Consider the following 26395-nt stretch of genomic DNA (forward strand, 5'->3'; position numbering starts at 1 on the left):
ATGCATTTTACTGCTGTGGATATCTCCAAATGTTCCCTCACTCAATATGTGGTTGACACAGGTATCTAACCTTCTTCCTTTGGAGAAACTCACTTTTGATTGTTCACAACAGACACCAAAAATTCTGTAAAATCTGGTCATCAGTCTGGAAAACAATGGACGATCTATGATTCATCCTTTTGTATCATGTCTGTTTTGCATTCTACTTTATGTTTATTTTTCTTAATTTTTATATGACCAATTTGTTATTTTCTTTTTTTTTACCCTTTATCTTCTATCTAAGTTTACATACTTTTAACCTCCTTTTGATACTGATGTGGCGAGAGATTTTAAATTTGTTTTAATATAACTGTAATATTTGTAATATTTGTAAAATTCAACAAACATTAAATTACAAAAAAAAATAAATAAATTGCCACTTGTTATAAATCTCAATGCTGAATGATAAACAGAATCCAGTGATTTTAGTGTCTATATAATATATCCCCATAATCTAAAATTGGTAAAAAGGTTGCTTCAACTAATTTTTTACTAGCCAGTTAAGTAAAGCAAGAATAAAATAAAATAAAAATTAAAGCCCAGTTTCAACTTTAGCTTTTAAGTGATGTACTCAATATGTCTTTTAAAAGAAACATATTAATCATCTAGCATAAGGCCTAAGTATTTATAAGATGAAACTAATTCTATTGAGTTAGTTAAGTCGCAAAAACATTCAGCAGTACATCACTGAGAGGATTTACAGTATATCACAGTATATCAGAGATGTTTTAATGTAGAGTTCACTTGTGCTTTAGGCTATTTTACATCAGAAATAAGTACAACACAGTTCCAGTATGTGTTTATAAAGAATTGTGCTCCATTATTATTATCCTTCTGCACAGAGACATCTGCTCAATGAATTTTTCAGAGGAACCAGGGATGTTACATGGAAGAGGCAGTACATGCTGCTGTAAATAAGTGCTGTTAGTAGTTGGCATCATTTCTGGAGCTTTGTATTTCCGTTGTGACGGTTCTCCAAAAAGTCCCATGAATAGTTGATGTCGTTTGTGTGCTGTTTGTGTGTGTGTGTGCGGATGTGGGATGTTTGTGTCTGTGTCTGTGTGTGACTCCTCTGTTGTTAGCAGGCTGAATGGGGGCTTTTATGAATTTTAAAGGGCAGTGGTTTGACACTTGTGCCAGATGTGAGATGGTGGGAGGGTTATCTGGAGACGGGTGGCGGGGAGTGGGCAGACAGTAAGTAAGAGACATTAGGCGAATGGTTGGTGGGCTAAAGGATCTGGAAGCTTAATCCGTGTGTGTGTTCAGAAATGTTGAGAAATGATTGGAGTGTGTGAGAGCGCGTGTTTGAGGCTCTTATCAAGAGAAAGCGAGAGGGGCTCTCGTAGATTAATGACCTTGTCAGCTTCACATGCCTTCGGTTACATAACTGCGCTCTCGGGGAGGTTAACCCTTTCCTTCCTCTTCCTCCGCCTGCTTCAGGACTGACACGTCCACACACAGCCTGAATAAACAGAACAGATATGCTCATCTGAACTGAAGCAGATGTTTTACTAGTAGCTGTAGAATTACCATGCAGGTCCAATGGTGGGTCCAAAATAAATGTCTCTAAGATTTGAGAGTATATCACCAAGATCTGTATAAGTATCTGAATAAGATGTTTGACAGGACCTCACCAAGGCATTACAAAGACATTTGAGAAAACCTTACCAAGACGTTTCACAGGACCTCACAAAGACGTTACAAAGACATTTGACATTGCCTCATCAAGGCATTTGACAGGACCTGACCAAGACATTTGAAAGGATCTCACCAAAATGTTTGACAGGACCTCACCAAGATGTTTGAAAGTAGCTCATCAAGGCATTTGACAGTACCACACCAAAATGTTTTACAGGACCTCACCAAGACATTACAAAGACGTTTGACACCTCCCCAAGATGTTTGACAGTACCACATCAAAATGTTTTACAGGACCTCAGCAAGACATTACAAAGATGTTTGGACCTCACCAAGGCAGTTGACAGGACCACCCCAAGATGCTTGACAGGACCTCACCAAGACGTTTGACAGGACCTCTCCAAGGCGTTACAAAGACTTTTTGCAGTACCTCACCAAGGCATTTGACTGGACCTCATAGAGATATTATGAAGACATTTGACAGGATCCTCACCAAGACAGTTGAAAGGACCACATCAAGACCCTTGACAGGACCTCACCAAGACGTTTGACAGGACCACCCCAGGACGCTTGACAGGACCTCTCCAAGGCGTTACAAAGACGTTTTGCAGTACCTCGCCAAGATGTTTGACAGTACCTCACCAAGGCATTTGACAGGACCTCACTGAGACATTACAAAGACATTTGACAGGATCCTCACCAAGGCAGTTGAAAGGACCACATCAATATGTTTGATAGGACCTTACCAAGATGTTTGACAGGACCTCACCAAGGCGTTACAAAGATGATTGACAGTACCTCCCCAAGGCGTTTGACAGGTCCGTACCAGGACATTACAAAGACATTTGACAAGAACTCACCAAGACGTTTGACAGGACCTCACCAAGACGTTAAAAAAAATGTTTGACAGTACCTCACCAAGACATTTGACAGGACCTCACCAAAACATTTGACAGGAATACAGTAAGACTTGCAACAATATGTTACCAAGATGTTTGACATGTTAAGAGAACTTTTGACAGTACCTTACCTAGACGTTTTGACAGTATGTTACCAAGACGTTTGGCAATGTTACCAAGACATTCGGGTTGTTTGACAGTGCTTCACCGAGACTATATGTTACCATTGAAACTGAAACTGAGTACTGTAGTAAGTCATTTGTCATTACCTCATCAAGACATTCAATCACACCTCACCAAGATATCTCACAGTGCCTGCCCTAGCGCATTCAACAGTATGTTACCATCAAATTTAATTGGCACCTCGCCAAGCTGTTTTACAGTATGTTATCAAGATTTTTGATGCATCCTTTTCAAGACATTTGACAGTGTGTGAGAGTAAATTTTGGTGGATGAGCTACAAACAGTACAAACCTGTACAAATTTGAGCTTTGATTACTATGATCGAGAGATCGCTGGTTCGAATCCTGTTCATGTAGCTTGCCATCGGCTACCAGAGCCCTGAGAGAGCACAATTGGCCTTGCTCTCTCTGGGTGGGTAGATGGCACTCTTTCCCCTCATCACTCCAAAGGGTGATGTCGCTCAGCACAAGGTGTCTGTGGGCTGATGTATCAGAACAGAGTCGCTGCCCTTTCCTCCGAGACGGACTTCACATGTATCAGAGGAGCCGTGTGTTAGTTTTCACCCTCCTGGTGCTGGGGCATTACTAGTAATAGGGGGAGTACTCCTGAATGGCTTGGGGAGAAAATAGTAAAAAAAAAAAAAAGTTAAATAAAATAAAAATGTTGCTTTTACAAACCACTCCTTTAAACAAGAGAAACAACATCCAGATCAATGTTACTGCTGAAGTATGAAATTACTGAAAAACAGCCACTGGCAGAGATTAATGGCATGCTCAGAGAAAGCATTATACTCTGCAGTTCCTGATGAAGTGCAGAGACCAGAGTAAAGCTGAGATATGAAGAAATCCGGCTGTATTTTTTATGGTGGCTGTCCAGACCTCATAAAGCTTTGCTGTGGAGCAGTGAGGAGTGAAGGTGAAAGCTGTACAAAGCCGTACAGCCCTTTTTTGTGAGTCGGTACTTTATTTGACTCATTAAACCCAAATGACAGGCTTGTGTTTGAACCTGGCTCTTCGTTCTGCAAAGTAGCAGAGCTGATCCCGGTTCAGGGGTGCAGCGTTTCCACGTGAGCGTGTTGCTGCGTTGCTTAGAAATGAAGACTGAGCCATCTGTGTTGGTGGTTACTTTCGGGCTTAGTGGAGAGAGGCGGTTCACAAAGCTCTTAGTGCTTTCCTGGGAAAACTCTGGAATGTAGTGAAGTGACTGAGAAAGTTCATGCACTGTTTACGCAAACTCATATGTTCTCATAGGAAAATTAAATATTTCTGCACTGATCTAAAGCACCTTTCAATCTTTCACTCTTGTTTTCTCTCTCTCTTTCCCTCTCTCTCTTTTCTCTCTCTTTTCTCTCACAGCTGGGCTTTGCTGACCTCAACATGGCGGAGTTTGCAGGTTCAGGCTCCACTGTGCGCTGTTGTATACTGGAAGGCTACGACACCAAGAACACTCGGCAGGACAACTCCATTCTAAAGGTGTGTGCAAATTTTATTTCAGTCCAGTGTTGCATTTATTTTTCACAAAGATCTTGCAGCAGCATTAATGATGGTAGAGTCTGACCACTGCACAAAGTCTTCTCCATCCAGCACATCCCAAAGATTCTCAATGAGGTTAAGATCTGGACTCTGTGGTGAACTCTCTCAATCCATGTGTGAAAATGATGATCTCATGCTCCCTGAACCACTCTTTCACAATTCCAGACCCATGAATTCTGACATTGTCATCTCGGAATATGGCCGTGTCAGAGGGAGAAAAAATCCATCGATGGAATAACCTGGTCTATATTCAGTATATTCAGGTAGTCAGCTGACCTCATTCTTTCAGCACATACTGTTGCTGAATCTAGACCGGCAGACCAACTGCAGCATCAACCCCACATCATTTACCTACTTTAATCCAGGTGGAGACTATTTTTTTTTTGGCCAGGCAGTGTAAATACAGTAAAAATCAACAAGATTCATTTAATTCAGTGTTCAACACTAAGTTGCAAAGACCTTTAACTGCAAGTCACCAAGATTTTGAACAGTACATCCAAAGTCTTGGTAGGAAAACTGCCTACATTGGATGTTTTACTGAACCACCACTTTCAAAGAGACACTTTAATATAGAGATTTACTGGCTAAAGTATACAACCCAGTAAAAAAGTATAAAACACATACACTGGCTAAGATTAATTAACTATAAAAATAAATACTAGGCTCCCATGGGGAAAGCTCTGGAGATATTTTTTATAAACACAGCATTTATTTTCCCTACTGAAAATTAGGAATCAGCCCCAACACACTTGTTCCCATGAAAACATTTGTAATATATACCGGTATGTTTAAATTCTATGTTTCTCTTAAAGCTGTTCTCCCACAGCTGGAAACCACTGGCCCTGTGTTCCACTACTTTAGCTCATATACAGTAGACGTGGTTTCAGTAAATGTCATTTTTAGCCATCTAAATGTCCGTCCCTATTTGAACTCAGTCTTGGGCAGCAGAAGCAGCTTTTTATGTAGTTACTGTAGATGTAGAGCTCTGTTTCCCTTCCCATAATCCCAGCACTCATTTGCATCCACTCTGTGACTGTGTGGGAGATATGTGAAGGTACCAGCCCACTCACCATCCCAACATGCTAATTTTAAATCTGAACTCTTTTATTTCGCCTGAGTCACTGTCTGCTGTCTTCTTTGAAAGCTGCATTTTGCAGCAATAAAAGGAAGCGCTGTTTAGGGTCTGTTTTATTTTTGTTCGTTTAATTGACAGGGTTTATTTTAGGAAGGGTGGAGATGATGCTAAGAGTACAGCTTTAAAAATAAATAAAGATGCCAAGAGATGCAGTCTGAGTAATGCTTTAGAGGAATCATTTTTTGTAGAAGAAATCTGTGTAAAGAAAGAGGTGTAATAAATTTACCACATACCAATTTTAGAACCAGACAATTTTATACCAAAATGGTTGTTTGATAGCATTAAAGAAACTTTTGCAGTTCCCTTACTTCTATGATTTGTTGGTTATTAGTTATACTAGTGCTAGTAGGTTAATAATATTATTTTGATAAATTAAATTACTGTTTTAATGCATTTTTTTAAATATGATAATCAGGATTAGACATCTTTACATATAGAAGCTGCCAGATAGACAGATTTGTCAGTAGACAGAATTCTTCTGTCAAACATGTGAAGAACTCTTTTATATAGCAGTGATTTTCATATTTTACACTTTTTCTTAACTAAAATAAAAAGAGGTTATGTTTACACCATGTTTAGTATAAAAGCTGCATGTAAAGTTGAAGAAGGCCGCTTTCTATTCATAAAAAAGAAATTAAATATAAAAGAAACAATAGCTTCATTTTAGATTCATTTTAAATTGTGTTTAAATCTGTTTAAAAGCTAAAATCTGTTTTTTTTTTCCCCGTACAAAATAAGCCCTAAGTTATAGTACTTTAAATTAGGGATATGACTTTTTTGTTTGATGCTGAAAACTTGATTATCTGCATGCCATCTTCTATCCTCCTTTAAACTAAGCTAAGTTTTTAAAACTCCTACTAAATATTTATCTGAAAGCACTTATATAGCATAACTTAGCTAATCTAAATAAAACGATCCTCATAATGTAAAACAAACAAGTCAGCTTAAGCTCATATGGGGCTCACTTGAAAGTAGTGTAGGTTAGGTTTGGTCCAGGTGGACATGGGGTACTAGTTTCTAACCCCTACTGGTTGTATGGTGCCTAGTTGTTACATATTTTATGTTATATTGTATATTTTATGCTTCCCCAAAGGAACAAGTGCCTACAAGTCCTGCCCCCTTTATTATAATATGTGTATTATGTCTATTATAAAGTTATGAAGCCTAGAATACTGCCATGTAGGCTTGAACACATGTAGGCTTGGGTTTTAGGGTTAAGAATTGATATAATATGTGCAGAATAACTGATTGTATCAGATTATAGATTTTTTTTCTTCCAGTAAAAAATATTTATCAACATTTTCTCGCCCTTTTTGAAGAAATCTGTTATTTTCTTTACCATTGTAAGTTATTTATTTAGGTGCCATCATAAATAAAGAAAGCACATTTCGTTTTTTTATGTAAAAAGCTGTCTAAATGAAAAAAATAAGAAGAAAATATCTAATTTTGCACATTGATTTAGTATATTCCTGTTCCCATTCCCACTGGTCAGACAGTATTGGACTGAAACCATACTGAGTATCATAATGGAACACCTCCACTATGCTCCATGTGCTACTGTTATTGATTAGCATTGTTTTGAAAAGAATGCAATGTAATGTTTGTTTTGTTGTTTGTTTTTCTGCAGGTTACCATCGGTATGACCCTCCTCTCCGGGGACCCTTGCTTTAAAACGTGAGTCATCCTTTTCCTGGACTAGAACACACCATGAGGTTTCTTTCTGAAGTATGAGGCTTTGGAAGAAACTCCTAACTGAACTGTGGTCCAGTGTTGAATCATCTTTCCCTGAGTTATGTTCCCACTAGAAACAGTGAGAAGTTCCAGGAGAGTCATTATGTTTGGTCTTATAGTGCCACCTGCTGGTGGGTCACCTTTCAAAGTTGAAATATGGGCTGTATGAATTAAACTGCAGACTAACACTGCTTAAATTTGGTTTTCCTGAATACAACCAAGGGAATCTGAACCAAGATCAGTACCTGAATGATTTTAAATGAGTGGAGTTTCCACAACAGAGAAATGCTGTGCTCACTGGATGTCCAGAATAAATAACATTATTGTGTACATGTAAAAAAATAAACCATTAATGATTCAGAAAATAGGATTTATTTTTGTATATATATATATATATATATATATATATATATATATATATATATTGCACATACAATGAGGTCAGCAGCAAATAATAATAAATATGTTGACAATAATAATACAATAAATGCATATACAATGAAATAGATAAAGCAAATTATATGCTACGTGTAGTATGAAAACAGTGGAACAGTGTAGTATAATATAATACATATAATAATATAAATTGTAATATTAACAATAATAATAATGACAGATACAATTAATGCACATTTGCATAAATAGAAAAATATATATTATTACCTGAGATGAGTAGAGAACGTATCAAAAGCATAGTTTTACCTCTGGAATATATACATATATCAGTAAAATAATTTGAGGAGTTTCTTTTATCAAATAACAGAAGTTAATTTTCTGTCTGATTTAAATGTTTAAATTGTGTACAACTTAAAGTAGGTAAATACAGCATTGATTAGAATGGTGTCCTTAAAGGAAAACTCCAGTGTAAAATTTACTTTGGATTTAGTAAAACGTGATGAAAAGTACTTTGTTGAATATTCCACTGCCGCTCTCCTACAGCTTTCTGAGATGCAGTAATTTTGTGCTTTTGCCCAGCACTCTGTACAACAGGCGTATCGGGGCATATTTTGCACCGTTATTCAGGCTCAAAGTAGCTCCACACTTTCTTGGTAGAATCCAGAGAGCCCTAACATTTAAATGGAGACATTATTCACTTAAAAAGAAAAAAAAAATACAATTTATTGCGGCAAAATATGCCCCGATATGGCCGTTTACATTACTGTATCTCAGGAAGCTGTAGGAGAGTGGTAGTGGGCTATTCAACAAAGGTAAGTACTTTTTATCATGTTTTACTACACCCAATATCAGTTTTACACTGGAGTTCTTCTTTAATATTTTGACATGTAGTATAGGACATAGTGTAGGCAATATTCTTAGTTTTCTACACTGCCAAAATAATAAAGCTAAATGAAATTAATATACAAAAATAACTTAATATTAAAAAAAAAGTAGTTTGTTTCTCTGTAGTTAGAGGCCCATGACTCAGTATAAGTGTTTCCCTTGTCCCAGGCCCCTGAGCACAGCTAAAACCACAGCCTTCGCTGGCCAGGACCCGTCTCTGCAGCTGGACTGTAAAGGAGAGGGCACTGCCGACAAACCCACAGCACCAGCGGGCTTCAACCCAGGCATCACCACCAGCCGCTCACTCAAATCCAGAGCCCCCGCACCCTGCTCAGGTCAGCTGCAGCACAGCCACCTCTTAGTGTGTCTGATTTGTGCATATATATATATATATATATATATATATGTGTGTGTGTGTGTGTGTGTGTGTGTATGTTCTGCTCAAATCCTAAGACTGTATTCATTTGTCTATGTGTTTAGGTCTGCCAGAGGTGTTAGATGAGAACCTCTCCAGCCCGGATGAAGTGTTCCACACAGGCCACTCGAGGAATTCCAGCTACGCCAGTCAGCAGAGCAAAGTCTCAGGTGAGCATTTTAAACAGATATTATAGGATTGAACAATAGTTGTATTGTTTATACTACTGTAAGAGTGGATTCAAATATGGACAATACATTTAAAATGGGTATATTAGATAATTAGAAATCTGAAATATGTGGGATGCATTTAATACATTTATTGTCTGGTTGAGGTTCTGTATCATAGCTTATTGTACAAAAATCGACTGATTTATTATATTATGAAAAACAGAAAAATATCTTGTATCTCTAAAATGGCAATGGCAGGAGAGGGCAAAAACCTACTTAATGTTATATTGGTCTGTTCATCATAAATCTTTGACATAGTGGAAAGAGCAACTGCCAGATTCATATTCTGTTAAAATTAAAATAGTGTTTTTGTGAAAAAAAAAAATGTTGTTATTATGAATAATAATAATAATTGGTAAGTAACTAGCATGAATTTGAGTTTTTAGATATAATCTATTGGTAGGTATTACTCTCTTTTAGTATCATTAGGAATATTTCTTATCAAGTCATTTGTGAAATGAGATGAGATATTCTTGCATATTAATTGTTTTATTTGTACTTTATTGATCAACATGCAAGAGAAACGTGTCTTATACAACCAAAAATAATTGTCTTATTAAATAATGTAGCATTCTGCTTATGTTTAAAATATATTATTTTTTAAATATATTAATTACTGAAATTAATTATTTAAAATTTAAAATCTTCTGATTATTTGAAAGCTATGCAGTACTAGCATCATGTTACAATTCATGTACAGTTCCACACCACACAGTTTTTTTTTTCATTATTTTAAACTTTTTTGCATTGTAGATAAATACTAGTCATCCAAACTATAAAGAAATAACATATGGAATCTTTTAGTAAACAACAAAATGTTAAACAAACCAGAATATGTTTTATAGTCAAAGTCAAAGTCAAAGTGGTTTTTATTGTCATTTCAGCTATATACAGAGTACACAGTGAAACGAAACAACGTTCCTCCAGGGACCATGGTGCACATAAACACAGTGTAGACAGAACAATAGTGCAACAGTACAAAAGTGCAGACAGACAATACAACACAATACAGACAAAGAATAATAAATAACAAGACAGTGTGCAAATTTTGCAGTGTGCAAAAAGGACCAGGTGAGGTAGTAATTACTCTATTACACAGTGTGCAATAGAGTCCAGTGAGGTAGTAGGGTTTTTAGTGCTTTCCATTTTCTGGGGTAAGTGGGGTAAGAGTGTGTGTGCATGTACAGAAAAACCATCAGTTCAGTCTCTGCAGTTAAGGAGTCTGATGGCTTGGGGGTAGAAGCTGTTGCAGAATCTGGTCGTGCTGATTGCCTCAGGAAAGAAAAAACAAGAGTTACCTCTGTTAAATCAGAGGATAAGTAAATCAGAGTTACCAGCCTCAGAAAATACAAGTTATTAGAACAGATGCTTCTGAGAGTATTTTGGTTTGTTTAATACTTTTAAGTGAATACATGATTCCTTATGTGTTTCTTTATAGTCTGCATCACTTTAGTATTCATTTACAGTGTAGAATAAAAAATAATATTAAATGAGTGTTTCTAAACTCTTGACTAATACTGTATTCGCAAAGCTGCAATTCAATTGGCACTTTGTCTTTTCTTGAAATGTAAGACATTGCTGGTAGATGCAATATTAGTTACTCTAGTTTCTTTTCCAGTTTAATTTTAGTAACTGATTTGATTATCTTTTATGTTGGCTCACCCTGCAGGCTACAGCACCGAGCATTCCCGCTCGTCCAGCCTGACGGACCTGAGCCAGCACCGGCGGAACACCTCCACCAGCAGCAGCAACACTTCAGCGGGGGCCGTGGCGGCTGCAGAGAGCCCCCCAGAGCCGGAGAAAGAGCCAGTGAAGCAAGAAAAACCACCACGGCCACCCCGGCCCGCCATACTCCCCAACCGACCATCCAGGTAAAACTATTGCCCTGCTGACACCAGATAAAATAAAGGGATTAACCTTTCTGAATTTAATTTAAAAATTTAATTTAATTACTTTAAGAAGCCTTAGCTTTTCCAGCTTTAATATATTGAATAATTCATATTACACTTTTTCCAGGATCTAATTAAATTCAAGTTGTTGTTCTTCATCCCCCCCCCCCAGTACGTATGATTAGCTGTAATGGTAGTGGTAATGTTAAGTGTATTAACAGTGTCTGTCCTGGTTATAGGAGAAAGAAGGACTCTGTGGAGAACCACCCCACCTGGGTGGATGACACTCGCATCGATGCTGATGACATTGTGGAGAAGATCGTCCAGAGTCAGAACTTTGCTGACGTCAGCAACAATGAGGGTATGTAGCACATTATATAAGAGCTGTTGTGGCCTCAATAATGAGTCCCAAAGAAACTCTTAAAAGCCCTGTTGAATCCAGCTGTAGTTTAACCTGGAAAGATAGTGCCAATTAAAGAAGCACTGTGCAAGAATCAGTATTTTTTTTTTTGCTGGGCTCAGTCTGGGCCTACAGTGCATTAGTATTTCTGGAGAGAAAATGTGAGAAATACAGAAGCTACACCTGAAGTGATAGAGTAGTAGTAATAGATTTTACACAAATATTACTTTTCATTAATGTTATAACTAGTTCTGTCAGTCTTAAAGCCTTAACATGTGTGATTAATCTGGAAACTTTAACATATTAATGTTTTTTTGTAACACAAATTAATAATGTTTACAGAGTCTGGTGATATATTTTGGTTTTATTTTGCAATTTAAATTCAGCATCACTGCTGTTAAGTTCAGAAGTACTTTTTTCTTTTTCTTTTTCACAGCATATTGTTGTGATTATCAAGTTCAGGTTTTTAATCTCCAGAACTGTGTAGATTTGTGTTTGTCATTTTTAGATTTTTTTTTAAATTTATAATGAATTTAATAATAATGTTTATTATGTTGCACTAGTATATTCTTGAAATTAAAAAAAAAATGTTAGTGTTTTCTCTGAGCGGTCCAGCAGGCTAAGCACTGCAACTATGATCAGGAGATCACCTGTTCGAATCCTGTTTATGCAGCTTGCCATCAGCTGCCGGAGCCCTGAGAGAGAACAAATGTCCTTGCTCTCTCTGGGTGGGTAGATGGTGCGCGATGGCGCTCAGCACAAGGCGTCTGTGAGCCGATGTATAGGAACCGAGTCACTGCGCTTTCCTCCGAGTGCGCTGTGATGCTACTCATGCTGCAATCAGCGGAGTCTGACTTCACATGTATCGGAGGAGGCATGTGCTAGTCTTTACCCTCTTGGAGTGTTGAGGCATCACTAGTGATAGGGGGAGTCCCAATGAGTGTGAATGGGAAAAAAATTAAATTAAACCATGATATGAAATATCATAATATTATATAAGGGCCATATCACCAATCCCTAATAACAACAATATGCTTTGTTTTTCCATTTCTTTCTATCCCCTGCCCCCTCTGTATTACAGATAGCAATTTGCGACTGTTTGTCAGTAGAGATGGTACCACAGCTCTTGGAGGCATCCAGCTGGGGAACAGGTGAGTCAGACCAAGAGCGGTTTCAGCTGGATACTGAATAAATTCAGTCCCGGTTACCTTTTTAAATACAAGCCCTGGGAAAAACACCACTAACACATAATTTTTTTGTTCTGGCAGGGTGTCTGCAGGCGTGTTTGAACCTGTTGTGATTGAAAGTCATTAGTGGCACTCAGCACCTCTTGTGTCCAGCTCTGGCTCTTCACCTGAAGAGAATCCAGAGTAGGTCCAAACTGGCGAGGATCACCGGACCAGAGCAGAATTCCAGTGTCCCACTGACGAGTTGTTTGTCTACTTGCGTTTGTCTTTTCTTTCTTTTTTATTTTTTATCTTTTCTTCACTGATTACTGATGTTTTCTCACTCACTGCTATAATAATAATAATAATAATAATAATAATAATAACACCTTAAATTCTACATCAAATTTATGGAAATGGTGGTGGGTAGTTAACTAATAATAATTATTATTATTACACACTCATCATCGGAAAACATTGTTGCAAAAATAGTTGCACCCAGAAGGAAGCATTACATTGCAGTGCTATTTGAAAGGAAGTTAAAAATAAAACCAAGAACATATTAATCATATTTATTATTGAGCTTCACAGACAGAAATAGTGTGTCTCGTGTGTAACGCTGCAACATGCCAGACTTCCAGAATGATTCTGCAGAGGCTTCTAATGGTATCCTGTAACAATCCATCTTATGCAGCTTGAATATTTTCACACAGATTCTGCAGATTTTGGTATGGGTTGGGCTAGGGTTGGTATGAGAGTTGAAAGTATGTCCAATAGCATCCCACACATTTTCAGTCAGGAATAGGCCTGGAGATTCAGCTGGACATGGTATAGCATCTGTAGGCTCATGAGATGGCAGCAGTTTGTGGACATGCATTGTCTTGTTGGAATAGTGCACCAAATTGTGCTGCAGGATTACAGGACCTTACTATTATAACATTGGGCTGTCAAAGTGTCTGTAATGCAGACCAAGCCCTGCTGAATACAACCTCTTACCATAGTTCCTCCACACACTAAAGATGTTCTGCTATCACTTCATAACAGTCTGGCATGATTACCCACCAAGTTTCATTCCTGTCTTTTAATGACTTCTGTATGCAATTATTTTTAGATGATAAGTGTATATTGTAAAATGCATAATCAAAAAGATATCTTAATTAACACTTTAATGACACCTTATTGCAAGTAAAGGAACTTGATGAAATGCCTGATGAAACAAGGCATTGTGGGGAGTGTAGTCTAACACTGTGAAAGCTGTCATTGGCTTATAAACGTATATGTGTCCTAATTGACAGCCTTTAGGATTTTTTTTTTTTGTGGAAATACTATAATTCGTATACTGCTTAGCCTTTCAGATATGATTTAATGGTTTCAACCTGTGATTTTCTGCTACTAGTTCTGTGTTTTTTTTTCTCTCTCTCTTTTTTTTTGTGTTTTATCAACACACAGCCAAACTCTTTGAGTACGGGTTGTGTGTTCTGCCTGGGCTACAAACCACTAAAAACTGTTTTATTAGTCTTAGCATGAATGTTCCTAATGATCCTGCTTCTACCACAGCCTTTTATCATTATCCCTGCACTGGGAATAATGACCTTATTAACCTGTATGACAGAAAACGTAAATAGAGTAAATAGACTCAGTGCTGTGTGGCTGGCCATGCAGAATCAGCTGATGTTCAGGTGGGATTGGGAGCTTCTGGCCATTCCTCCATAGATTAAGGCCTTCTGATTTTTTTTGTTTTGTGTGTGAGTATGTGTGTGTGAGTTTTTAGGTTCTCCAATACGTATTACCTTATATATTCTCCAGCAGGTTTGGTGAATATAATAGTCAATAATATAAAATCTACATTTTTCACAGCCATTTTCCTCCGCCATGTCTGTCCAGCAAACATTCTCAACCCTGTTTTATGAGTGCTGCTGGTCGGCCTCAGAAATGAAAGATATGAAGCAAAAATGCTCCTGAAATCCAAAAAAAAAACTTACCAGCATACAATCAATGACAATGTTATGTTGCCAGATTCTGTTGTACCACACACCAAGTTCAACAAGTTCACAGAGTGGTCCTATTAGCTTTCTGCTGTCCTCCTGGCACCACCCAAATGTTAGGGAGGCTCCATTTTCAGTCATTTTACCTACAGAATGGTTTCTATAGGTAAAAAGACAAGAACAAGCCTTTTCTCAAGGTGGGTTTCAGATGGGCATGGGCTCTAGGTGGGACTGTAGATAAAACCCAACTGAGCTTCCCAAATGAGCCCCATCATTACAGCTCAACTTAATCTCACAGGGGTCCCATCAAAATCCCATGTGCAGTGTACAACCAAGACTGGGCCTGTGTCTCCTGGTCTCATCAATGACCCTGCATGACTTTAATGACAAAAACCTAACTTTCTTGTACTCATTTACTGTAGGCCCCATATACATACAAAATCTGTATCTATATTTAGCATTCAGAATAAATTATTCATGCTTTACAGGGCTTTTACTGAGTTCTCAGTACAGTGTAAGCAACATTAGAATATGCAGTCTTTTAAACAGACATTGTTGGTCCTAATGCAGCCAAAACCTGGCCTGTTTTTCCAATAAAAGGCCTTTACCCATTTCCGAATCTGTTGGAACATTAATGGAGCACAGCACCATCAGATTAGCCCATCATACAACCTTTATCTAAACATATCAAACCACAATTATCAAAGTGTAGCTTTCTTAAGTCTGGACTTTGTGAACATCAGCCATAATATGTTGTTACAAATTTTAACTAAACTCTTTAAAACCCCTTAAAAAAGATTGAAATTGGCCCAGGAAACCAAACTTTACCAACTCAGATAAAATCATTTTTGTTTTTGGCTGCTGGTTTCAGCCACGAATGCAAGAAAAGTTTTTGCCTGATCTTAAATCATGCCTTAGGTGACACAGACATGTGTTGCAGAGTTCTCAGTATATTAGAAGCAACATAACTCTATGCAGCTTTTCTAAAAATACAGTTAATCATAATGTACTGTATCTGCATTGTACTAACTTTTTAATTATAGAATCTGTAGAAACATTAATGGAGAACAACAACTGTCTAAAAAATCCTTAATAAATATTCAAATTGTCCTTGGAAAATACAGCTCTGGAAAAAAAATAGGAGGCCACTTACAAAAAAGATGATTTTCTTTGATTTTCTGCTTGACTTTTTGCACCAGGAGTGGCATAAAGCTATCCAAAAGCAGTGTGTAAGACTGGTGGAGGAGAACATGCCAAGATGCATGAAAAGTGTGTTTAAAAGCCAGGATTATTTCACCAAATATTGATTTCTGTTCTCTTAAATATTTATGAATATGAACTTGTTTTCTTTGCATTATTTAAGGTCTGAAAGCTCTGCATCTTTTTTGTTATTTCAGCCGTTTCTCATTTTCTGCGAATAAATGTTCTAAATTATAATATGTTTATTTGGAATTTTGGTAGAAATGTCTTTAGTTTTTTAGAATAAAACAAAAATGTTCATTTTACTCAAACATGAACCTACAAATAGCAAAATCAGAAAAAACTGATTTAGAAACTGAAGTGCTCTCTTAATTTTTTCCAGGGCTGTAGTTTTTTTGAGTAAAAATGGCCAGTATTGGCCTAAAATAAGCTGATTTCTCTCTCTGGCTGCTGGTTTCAGCCACGAATGCAAGAAGTTTTGTTTAACCCTAAATCATTTCTGTATTTCAGTATAACAGAAGCAACATTTTTTTATACAGCGTTTTAAGAAGGTAGTGAATCATGAATAATGTAGCTGTAATGTTGTCACCTTTTCATAGAAAGGTTTATAGACATTTCCAAATCTTTTATAATATTTTTGAATGTTAATAGATGACAAACAAAATTAGATAAACTTATTTAAGGTTTAAACACATTAAACCACAGGTACATGTCCAAAGCCAAGTTTTTAGCATCAGGACTGGCTTAAATCATTAGATCAACTGCAGGGGCAAGCATTGGCCCCGGATAAGCTCTTTTTTGTCTCTGGCTGCTGGTTTCAGCCAGAAATAAAAGAACATGCTGTATAACAGTGCAGTGCACTGATTGTCTCAGTGTGTTCTGCTCTTTATCAGGGTAAAATTCAGTGTAGTTTAGTGAAAAGGAGCAAATTCAGTCCTGCTGCAGGGAAATGTGTTCATCATTAAAAACAAGAAACTCTGAGCCTGAGTGTGTGTGCTGTATAAGGGAATGCGTCAGTGTCTGGCGGAGGATGTGGCTGAAAAAAAAAACACTGTGTTTGTAGAGCTGGGTCAGAGCAGATGACTCACAATCACGAGACTCATCCTGGCGACAGCACCTGGTGTGCGTCCCGAAACAAAGAAGGCCCCTCGGTGTGTGTATACGAGTGTGTATGTGTGTAAATGTGTGTGTGTGTACGGGAAAAGTGTCTGTAATGTTGTATTTTCTTTGTGTTTCCAGTTTGAATGAGCTAGCCATGATCTCGGTCGTGGAGTATAGACCTCCTCTCAGTTGATCTGAGGGAACAGAGTAGCAGGCTAGAGATTTTACACTAAGAGACGTTGTGCTCTTCGCACATCTAGTTCTGTTATGATGACTTTACATGTAAAAGTGCAATGTGGGCTCGACGCAACATTAAAGGAGGATTTCACACTAATTACTATTAAGAACTGAATGTTAACTAATAGATTTTACATGGAATACTCCTTTAATGGCCTTTTTATTGTAATATCATGCAGTTGGATTCACTCAGTGTTCTCTAGTTAAGTTAAGGCACTGCAGAACAACTGTGTGCAGGGGTAATGGAACAGTGAATTTCTCAGATTCTCAGGTTCTTTGTTATACTGTGGCCATATGAATTATTAGCACCCTTGCCTAAATGTGTACAAAAGGCTATAAAAATATTTAAGCTTAAAAAAATATCTGCTTAAGCTTACAGTGAGAACTATAAAATATACTATATAAAAATAGATTTTTGGCTTTAAAAGACTTTAAAAGAGTTAATCTATACATTTATTTATATATTGCATATGTAACCTATTTATAAGTAAGACCTTTTTTATTTTTAAGGATTTTTATTTTTAAGTGGTCATATTTCATAATATATGTTATCAAAATATGGTTTCAAAGATGCCTTCTAAAAAAATGGCCTTTTCATATTATCAGTGATAATAAGACTAAAACGAAGTATTGTCGTTTTTCCTTTTAAAGCAAAGGGTGCCTGTAATTCTGTTATTTGTTATAATAAATTAATATGGGAGAGTGGGGCACAGCATAAAAAAAAATTATTGGTATTGGGGATGTAATGCACTACAGTTTGGACCTTAAGGTTTGTTAAAAGTACAAGAATCTAACAAGGGAAAAAAAGACAAAAAGTAAAGAATAACCAACATTTATTTTCATTTAATTTGAACACACAGATTTTTAGGGTACATTTAGTTAACCTAGTTCCATATGATACCTTGTTGAGTTAGATAATACAGCCTGTATTGTATTAATTCGGCAGTAAAGTGTGTAAAACTTAAACTATAGCATACCACCACAAGCTGAACTTAGATGTTAAAGCCAGAATATCTTGTTTATTTTCAATAATTTTAAAAATCCAAAGCTGAGAACAGTAAGTGATAAAGGTAAAGAGTGATTTAAAAAAGTAGCATATACAGTTGTGGTCAAAAGTTTACATACACTTGTAAAAAAACATAATGTTATGGCTGTCTTGAGTTTTCAATAAGTTCTACAACTCTTATTTTTCTGTGATAGAGTGATCGGAACACATACATGTTTGTCACAAAAAACAGTCATAAAATTTGGTTCTTTCATAAATTTATTATGGGTCTGCTGAAAATGTCACCAAATCTGCTGGGTCAAAAATATACATACAGCAACAAAATTTGTCAATTTTGGTGATGTAGCGAGTTGTGTCAATCAAATTAGCTTCATGTCATGGCCTCTTCACTTCTTGTAAGTGATTCTGATTGACTACAGCTGTTGACTTCTCATGAGCCCATTTAAATAGGGCTCATTTGACCCAGTGATTAGACTCAGCTACAAAAGCTACAATGGGAAAGTCAAAGGAACTCAGTGTGGATCTGAAAAAGCGAATTATTGACTTGAACAAGTCAGGGAAGTCACTTGGAGCCATTTCAAAGCAGCTACAGGTCCCAAGAGCAACTGTGCAGACAATTATACGCAAGTATAAAGTGCATGGAACAGTTGTGTCACTGCCACGATCAGGAAGAAAACGCAAGCTATCACATGCTGCCGAGAGGAGATTGGTCAGGATGGTCAAGAGTCAACCAAGAATCACCAAGAAGCAGGTCTGCAAGGATTTGGAAGCTGATGGAACACAGGTGTCAGTCTCCACAGTCAAGCGTGTTTTACATCGCCATGGACTGAGAGGCTGCCGTGCAAGAAAGAAGCCCTTGCTCCAGAAAAGGCACCTTAAGACTCGGCTGAAGTTTGCTGCTGATCACATGGACAAAGATAAAACCTTCTGGAGGAAAGTTCTCTGGTCAGACGAAACAAAAATTGAGCTGTTTGGCCACAACACCCAGCAATATGTTTGGAGGAGAAAAGGTGAGGCCTTTAATCCCAGGAACACCATGCCTACTGTCAAGCATGGTGGTGGTAGTATTATGCTCTGGGGATGTTTTGCTGCCAGTGGAACTGGTTCTTTGCAGAAAGTAAATGGGATAATGAAGAAGGAGGATTACCTCCAAATTCTGCAGGAAAACTTAAAACCATCAGCCCGAAGGTTGGGTCTTGGGCGCAGTTGGGTGTTCCAACAAGACAATGACCCAAAACACACATCAAAAGTGGTAAAGGAATGGCTAAACCAGGCTAGAATTAAGGTTTTAGAATGGCCTTCCCAAAGTCCTGACTTAAACCCCATTGAGAACATGTGGACAGTGCTAAAGAAACGGGTTCATGCAAGAAAACCATCACATTTAGCTGAACTGCACCAATTCTGTCAAGAAGAGTGGTCAAACATTCGACCTGAAGCTTGCCAGGAGCTTGTGGATGGCTACCAAAAGCGCCTAGTTGCCGTGAAAATGGCCAAGGGACATGTAACCAAATACTAATGTTGCTGTATGTATATTTTTGACCCAGCAGATTTGGTGACATTTTCAGCAGACCCATAATAAATTTATGAAAGAACCAAATTTTATGACTGTTTTTTGTGACAAACATGTATGTGTTCCGATCACTCTATCACAGAAAAATAAGAGTTGTAGAACTTATTGAAAACTCAAGACAGCCATAACATTATGTTTTTTTACAAGTGTATGTAAACTTTTGACCACAACTGTAGGTTGCTCTCTTTTTACACAGCAGAGAGAGAGAGAGAGAGAGAGAGAGAGGCAAACAAGACTACAGTTACTGTAGCACACTTCCTAAACCACTACAATACCAACAATACCATGCTTACAGCTTAAATGAATAAATTACTCTCCATGAGACAAGTGTGTGTAACCAACCGTAACCCCCAAACTGAGGGATTAGTATGAATACACAATATACACTACTATTATGGTACTAAAGCTAATTCACAAATTACATTATTATGAAATTCAATAAGACTAAAAAGTAAATGTTCTGCTTAAATGTGTTCATCTACATAAAAATCCATTTTACAGTTTACCCTGAGTTAGATTGTGCCTCACTCTGCCTTACATTATTATCTCACTAAGCTTGCATTTATCGAATTAGTGTCTTATCTGGGTGAACACTGAGTGAACAAGGTTTTTTTTTCTTTTGTAGTTTTTAGGCTACTACACTAGTATCAAGGGAATCTAAATCAAAAGACTTTATTTAAAATAATCACACCCTTTCTTGTTGTCTGTGCTCTGACAGACAGTCTGTTCACTATCTTTCTTCGTACTGCCCTCCTTGCTAACAATATGAGCGATATGCTAATGCTATCGCTAATGCTAACGCTAACACTGTCCTGTTTTTTGGGATTTCCAAACCAGCAGGCTGGTTTATTTTAGACTTTCTCCACATACAGTGTTTGTTTCTTATCAGATCGCTCTCTGGTAAGTCTTTAATGTTTAATAAACTTTGTGACAGCATGAAAATGATCAATGTATTTGCTACTTAAAGAGGCTAATGTTGTTATTTTATTTGTCTTGTTTTATTTTCCTGTATTACAAAAAAAAATGAGCCTCTTGTATCAGTCGTGATGGACTGTAACCTGTGACTGATCTTTCTTTTCACTCACAAACGTCGTTCTGTAAACGTGATTTAAGATGCTGTTGTGGGAAGACAAGTACTGAGTATTGGGACGAATGAGGGGGAATAAGGGGTATTTGTGTGATTTGCTACATCTTACATTATAAAAGAGTAAGAACGCTTGAAGGCCATTGTGTAATTCACTCTGATTTACGTTGTTTCTGAGGAATTCTCCTCTAACGTGGTGTGTTTTCAGCATTTTTGATTGAGAGTATTAATTCTACACGTAATGTTAAACTACACTGTGATCTCCAGAGTAGAATCATCGGCCAACGAATAAAGATATCTTTCACCACAACGGCACTTAAATACTAACTTTAAAGAAACAAAAACCTGCTAAATCCTCCACAACTAATGCTGTTTGTCTTCTTTCTCTCTCATTTTGTAAAAGATTCAAACGCTATGCACTTGGGTCAGACAGAAAGACTCCATTTTTTGACCACTATACTGGTTACAATTAACAAATGATCGATATATTGAAAGATTACAGATTTCTATGAAAACGCAGTATCTATATTTAACTTTACCACAAAAGTGATGAGTTTATTTTTCTGATTATATAAAGAATTATTTGAATATTTCTATTTTATGATCACACAAATAATTTCCAAAGTTTTCTTGACCTCACATTCGGTTTTATTTGGTGTATGACTGTATGTCTCATGATGGATCTAAACTATATTTCTACACTCAAATATGAATGTTTCGTATTCTGTAATGTAAATGTGTATTTGGAGGTGTATTAATGTCATATTTTTGGGGAAATAAAGCAAATGTGGGGCATCCTAAAATCACTGTTGTGTCTTTTTTTTACTATCCCTCCATACAACTGGAATATCACTTCAGCGTTATTGAAGTGTGTCTTAATTTTTTTTTTTGTGAATGTGAATTTCTGAGAAATATATATTGAATGTATGATGTAGATTCAAGCTCATCAAAGCGAGATCTGTTGCTTACAATGCATGATCAGCTGTAGGTCGATTGAGCTTCAGGTAGGGGCGGCTCTTTTCTGCCTTCTAGTGTACAAAATTTTGCAGTAAACGGTCAGAGCCTATATATTTATGATAAAAACAGGAAAAAATGCATATATATATATATATATATATATATATATATATATATATATATATATATATATATATATATATATATATATAGCAGGGGTGACTTTTAGCAAACAAATCATTGGTTAACAGCTTACAACTAAGTAAGTAGCAATGAAAATTACCTGAGCTTAATTTTTTTTTTTTAAATATCAATTTCCAAAGCCTTTTGTCTGAAGTAAAGCAGTGCTGGAACATATGGTGTTACTGTACTCTGTACTGCAGCATTTACACACTTACACTCAGCACATTCACATTTTTATCATAATAACTAGAAAAAGAAACAGAACACACAGAAATTACAGATGACAACGGTGAGTACCGTTTCCTACACCTTCAAAAGACTCTTGGAAACTGGAAAAAAGTCTGGTACAGGAAAAGGTCTGGCTGACCCACATGGCAACGATTTTAGCTCATCTTGACATTGGACTAAGTCTCGGTTTCAGCAGTGAGGAGAAGAATTAAGGGTCTGACAGGCAAAGAAATGCAGTAAAAAGACATTGATAAGAAGAGAAAATAAAAAAGCACTTTAGTTCAAATTAAACTCAATAGAAAAAAGAACAGCAGTACTGTTGTACTGTAAATGTAATAGTTTAAGTGTATTTTAAGTGTAATCGTTTAAGTGTATTAGGTGAACAGTGATGTATTGCGATGGGTCGGTGTTGTCTCCCTCTCGTGGTGAGGGCGTATTTTTGTCATTTCAAATCTCATTTCAAATAAACTACATTTCCCATAATGCCTGTTATACGTACACCGAAAACGCCTGACGCAAACGGAAGAACGCGTTGCAGAGTGACGAGTTCGTGATGGTAAGCTGAAAGATGAAGATTTGTAGAAGATTATCCTGTTATTATAGTGTAATATATTTATTATATGAAGTTATTCATGATAATTGGTCATATATTTGCGCTTCCTGGCCTTTAAATCGTTTAAAAATAGGTTTAAATTAGTTTTAGGGCCGATTAAGTTCACTGAGAGCTCAGTTAGCGTTAGCTAGCTTTAGCTAAATAACTGTTAGACTGTGTTTATCTGTTTTTTTTAGTTATTGTTGGTTTAAATATCGTTTAATTGGAAAATAAACCTTTTATTAGTGTATGAGATATGTATATTAGTGTACTGCGATATACTGAGCTCATGCTTGTGTGTTTATGCCCCTCATTCTGAGGTATACAAGCAGGATCATTGACTGACTAGTGCATCTAAAAAAATAGAATATCATTAAAAATAAGTTACTTTATTTCAGTAATTCAGTTAAGAATGTGAAACTCATATATTATATAGATGTATTAAACACAGAGTGATTTATTTTAATTGTTTATTTATTTTATTGTTGATGATTATGGCTTACTTTTGGCTACAGTGTGGGCAGTGTGCCAAGTCCTGCTGGAAAATAAAATCCTCATCTCTATAAAAGTTGTCAGCAGAGGGAAGCATGAAGCGCTGTAAGATTTTCTGGGAAAACAAAACTGCACTGACTTTAGACTTGATAATAAAACACAGTGGATCAACACCAGCAGATGACATGTCTTTCCAAACCATCACTGATCATCAGTAAATTTTACATTTCATTTGTAAATCAAAGGAGCAGAGTCTGGAGGAAGAGTGGAGAGACACACAGTCCAAACTGCTTGAGGTCTAGTGTGAAGTTTCCACCAATCAGTGATGGTTTGGAGAGACGTGTCATCTGCTGGTGTTGATCCACTGTGTTTTATTATAAAGTCCAAAGTCAGTGCAGTGTTTTCCCACGAAATCTTACAGCATTTAATGCTTCAGCCTAAGGATGAAACTACCTGTATTTAGGGTAACTGTTGATTAGTGTTGATTAAAACTTCTCTTTTCCTCTGAAAAGGCGACCGGAGCAGACCAAGCTGTGGGTTTGGGTCTCGTTGGCTTCAGTCTATTATTGTTCACATATTACACCCTATGGGTTATAGTGCTGGTAAGTAAAACAAATCCTATCTACCTTCTCTCAGTTCTAACACAGAAACTGTACTAAAGTGAAAGTAACGGGTACTGATTAGAAATTGTGCTTAGTGGAAGAAGTAGCAGAGAGTAGCAGGGGACCCACTAATAATGGAAGTTCAGTGAGTCTCACTCATTTTAGTAGGTGTTCCCTAATGCCTGAAAAATATATGACGTAGCTACATCCCTGAAATTAGAGTAGGGATGGGCAATATGGCACAAAACAGCACTGTACCTGTATATTTATCAAAGTATTATGATTCCGCACTGACTGCAGTGATTTCCTTCGAAAATTGCTGCGATAGGTCCACTTATTTTGTGTGTATGGATCAGACCTAGCAATGCTGCTGGAGTTTTTAAACACTGTTCTTCACTCACTGTCCTCCACTCTATTAGACACTCCTACCTACTGTAGCTCCTCAACCTCGTAGATAAATTAAAGTAAAGTCAGAGACAGAAGCTCTGAATCTCTTGCTGCACAGTTTGTGTTGGTCATCATTATTCTGAGTTCAGCATTGACACTGCGATGTTTAAAAACTCCAGCAGCACAACTGTTTTTGATCCACTCGTACCAGCACAACACACACAAACACCTCATACACCACCACCATGCCAGTTTTACTGCAGTACTAAGAATGAATGATCCTGAACCCAAATAATGATACAAACAGACATCTGTCACAACATAAAAACTAACCAGATCTCTTCTGCTCTCTCTGCAGCCATTCGTAGACAGTGATCATGTGATCCACAGTTACTTTCTTCCTCGTGAGTACTCGGTCATACTTCCAGGAGTAGCAGCACTGATTCTTTTACTCTGTGTCGGTAAGTAAAGAAAAATACATTTCTTTATAGATAAATTAAAAGTTTAATTACACAATAAAAATGTTTTCTTGTAATAAATAATAAATCAAAAATAGACTCTTGAGTTTTCTCATTATTAGGTTCTTGCAGGGATTGTAAACACGTTGATTTATTTATCAATTATTTTCTTAATAGCAAGTTATCATATTATTATTTGATTATTATGTGCATGTAAACATTTTTAATTGCACCTGAGCAAAAAGACTACTTCTTTTTGGTGCTACAAATAAATACTGTTTTTTAAACTTCTCTTTTGCAAAAGTTTTCATCAAAAACTACAACACAATTAATTTTAAACTTAATTTAAAACCATCATTTAGTAATCAGATTTGATTCTCATTCTTTTTAATTTCATTAATGTATTTTTATGTTTTACATTGAAAAATCCATTCACTGTTAAGTGTTATTTATCTAAATGTATCTTCCTGTCTTTTTTTACTATGAAGTGTTTGTTTCTAATCCTAATTCATTGTTGTTTACCAACTTGTAAAGCCCTTTAAATGTTAAGCTTATTTGTTTAAAAATAATACTAATATAAATAGTTGGTTAATTGCTAGAATAATCGTAGTTAGGGATGCACAATAAATGTTTTTTTATTTGACATAATTGCCAGTATTTGCTTTTTCAGTGGATTTTATTCCATTTATTTTTATCCACAGGCACCTTCATAGGAGTAGTAACGTGGAAGAATCGTAAACCAAAGAAAGTGGACTGAGGTTGTCCAGTGATGAAATCTCTCAGCTGCCCAAGACTGGACATTAAATTTAAACCCAGCTCTTCTCTGAAGCTTGCTGATCGTTCCTATAGACTCCTCCCAGCAGGCTGTGCAGCAGTATGTAAGAGGCTGATGAAATCACCAGTGATTTGTAAGAGGGCCCTGGCAACACTGCATCTCTATAAACAACAGGACACCATACCCTAGCATTGAAAACCCAGTGACCACAGCAACCTCAGCCACAGGACAGACCATGTAACGATTAGTTTATATGCGGAATATTCGACCTACTTAAAAGGAATTCAAATAACCAATCAATGGAATTCCGTTCCTGGAAGCATCTACTGTTACGTTATGGTTTAGTCTGTCAGAACAACTATTATTAAATTTGGTCACTGTTCAGTACATTGCTGTTGCTATGCAATTGTGCTCCTGCGTTTGTCTTAGGTTGCAAATAAATATTGTAGAAATGTATGCTAGTAAACAGTAATGCAGCGATACATGCTAAAATTTTTTGTTGTTGTTTTCAACAGTAAGGGGTGTGAAATATACCTAAGGTGACAAACTGTCAGTTGTTTGTTTTCTGTTTTTTTTTTTAACTTGCAGTAAATATTTCTAACATTCATTAAACTTATGTATTTCTTTTGTCCTGCCAGTTAATGTACTAAAGATTAATGATCTAAAGGGAAATAAAGGGAATTTCCCATTTCTGTTTATCTTTTCATCAAGGATTTTATTTTGGGTAAAATTAATTTTAAAGGAAAGCTGATTTTTCATATCCCTTTTCCATAAAACACTGATATCTGAATGTCAACTTTGCAGGAAAGAGTGAAAAAAAACATTCTAATCTTTCAGATGAAGTCAATTTTGTAGTAATTTTGTAGCAATTCTATTGGTCTGATCACCCTGACATTTTGGCATAATGTAAAGAACATCCGCCAAGTTAATAAATGGACATACAGGTGTTTTGTGTGACAGCCATGATATGCACTGTTTTGCAATAATTATAATGAGATTG

At 36.6% G+C, this 26395-nt stretch overlaps 2 protein-coding genes across 4 annotated transcripts in view; both read left to right on the forward strand.

Annotated features, from left to right (window-relative positions):
- fam102ab (family with sequence similarity 102 member Ab) overlaps positions 1–17372 on the forward strand; it is a 77045-nt gene extending 59673 nt beyond the window's left edge. For both annotated transcript variants that reach the window (XM_007255800.4, XM_022665753.2), the window contains exons 5-12: positions 4115–4231; positions 7054–7100; positions 8607–8773; positions 8919–9023; positions 10753–10954; positions 11212–11333; positions 12454–12523; positions 12641–17372. In XM_007255800.4, coding sequence (XP_007255862.2) covers positions 4115–4231; positions 7054–7100; positions 8607–8773; positions 8919–9023; positions 10753–10954; positions 11212–11333; positions 12454–12523; positions 12641–12686 — 876 coding nt within the window. In that variant the 3' untranslated portion in view covers positions 12687–17372. The remainder of the gene's footprint in view (positions 1–4114; positions 4232–7053; positions 7101–8606; positions 8774–8918; positions 9024–10752; positions 10955–11211; positions 11334–12453; positions 12524–12640) is intronic.
- Positions 17373–22582: 5210 nt separating this feature from the next.
- On the forward strand, positions 22583–26093 carry dpm2 (dolichyl-phosphate mannosyltransferase subunit 2, regulatory). Of its 2 annotated transcripts, none has more exons than XM_007255801.4 (4): positions 22583–22645; positions 23686–23775; positions 24521–24623; positions 25322–26093. In XM_007255801.4, exons 1-4 carry the CDS (start codon positions 22643–22645, stop codon positions 25375–25377), a joined length of 252 nt encoding a protein of 83 aa, XP_007255863.1. In that variant the 5' UTR covers positions 22583–22642; the 3' UTR covers positions 25378–26093. The 2 variants fall into 2 exon arrangements, with proteins under 2 accessions (XP_007255863.1, XP_049324261.1); XM_049468304.1 differs by having other exon boundaries at positions 22634–22693.
- Positions 26094–26395: the final 302 nt, after the last annotated feature.

This window comes from Astyanax mexicanus, chromosome 1, assembly GCF_023375975.1.
Source record: "Astyanax mexicanus isolate ESR-SI-001 chromosome 1, AstMex3_surface, whole genome shotgun sequence".
Taxonomy (NCBI): domain Eukaryota; kingdom Metazoa; phylum Chordata; class Actinopteri; order Characiformes; family Acestrorhamphidae; genus Astyanax; species Astyanax mexicanus.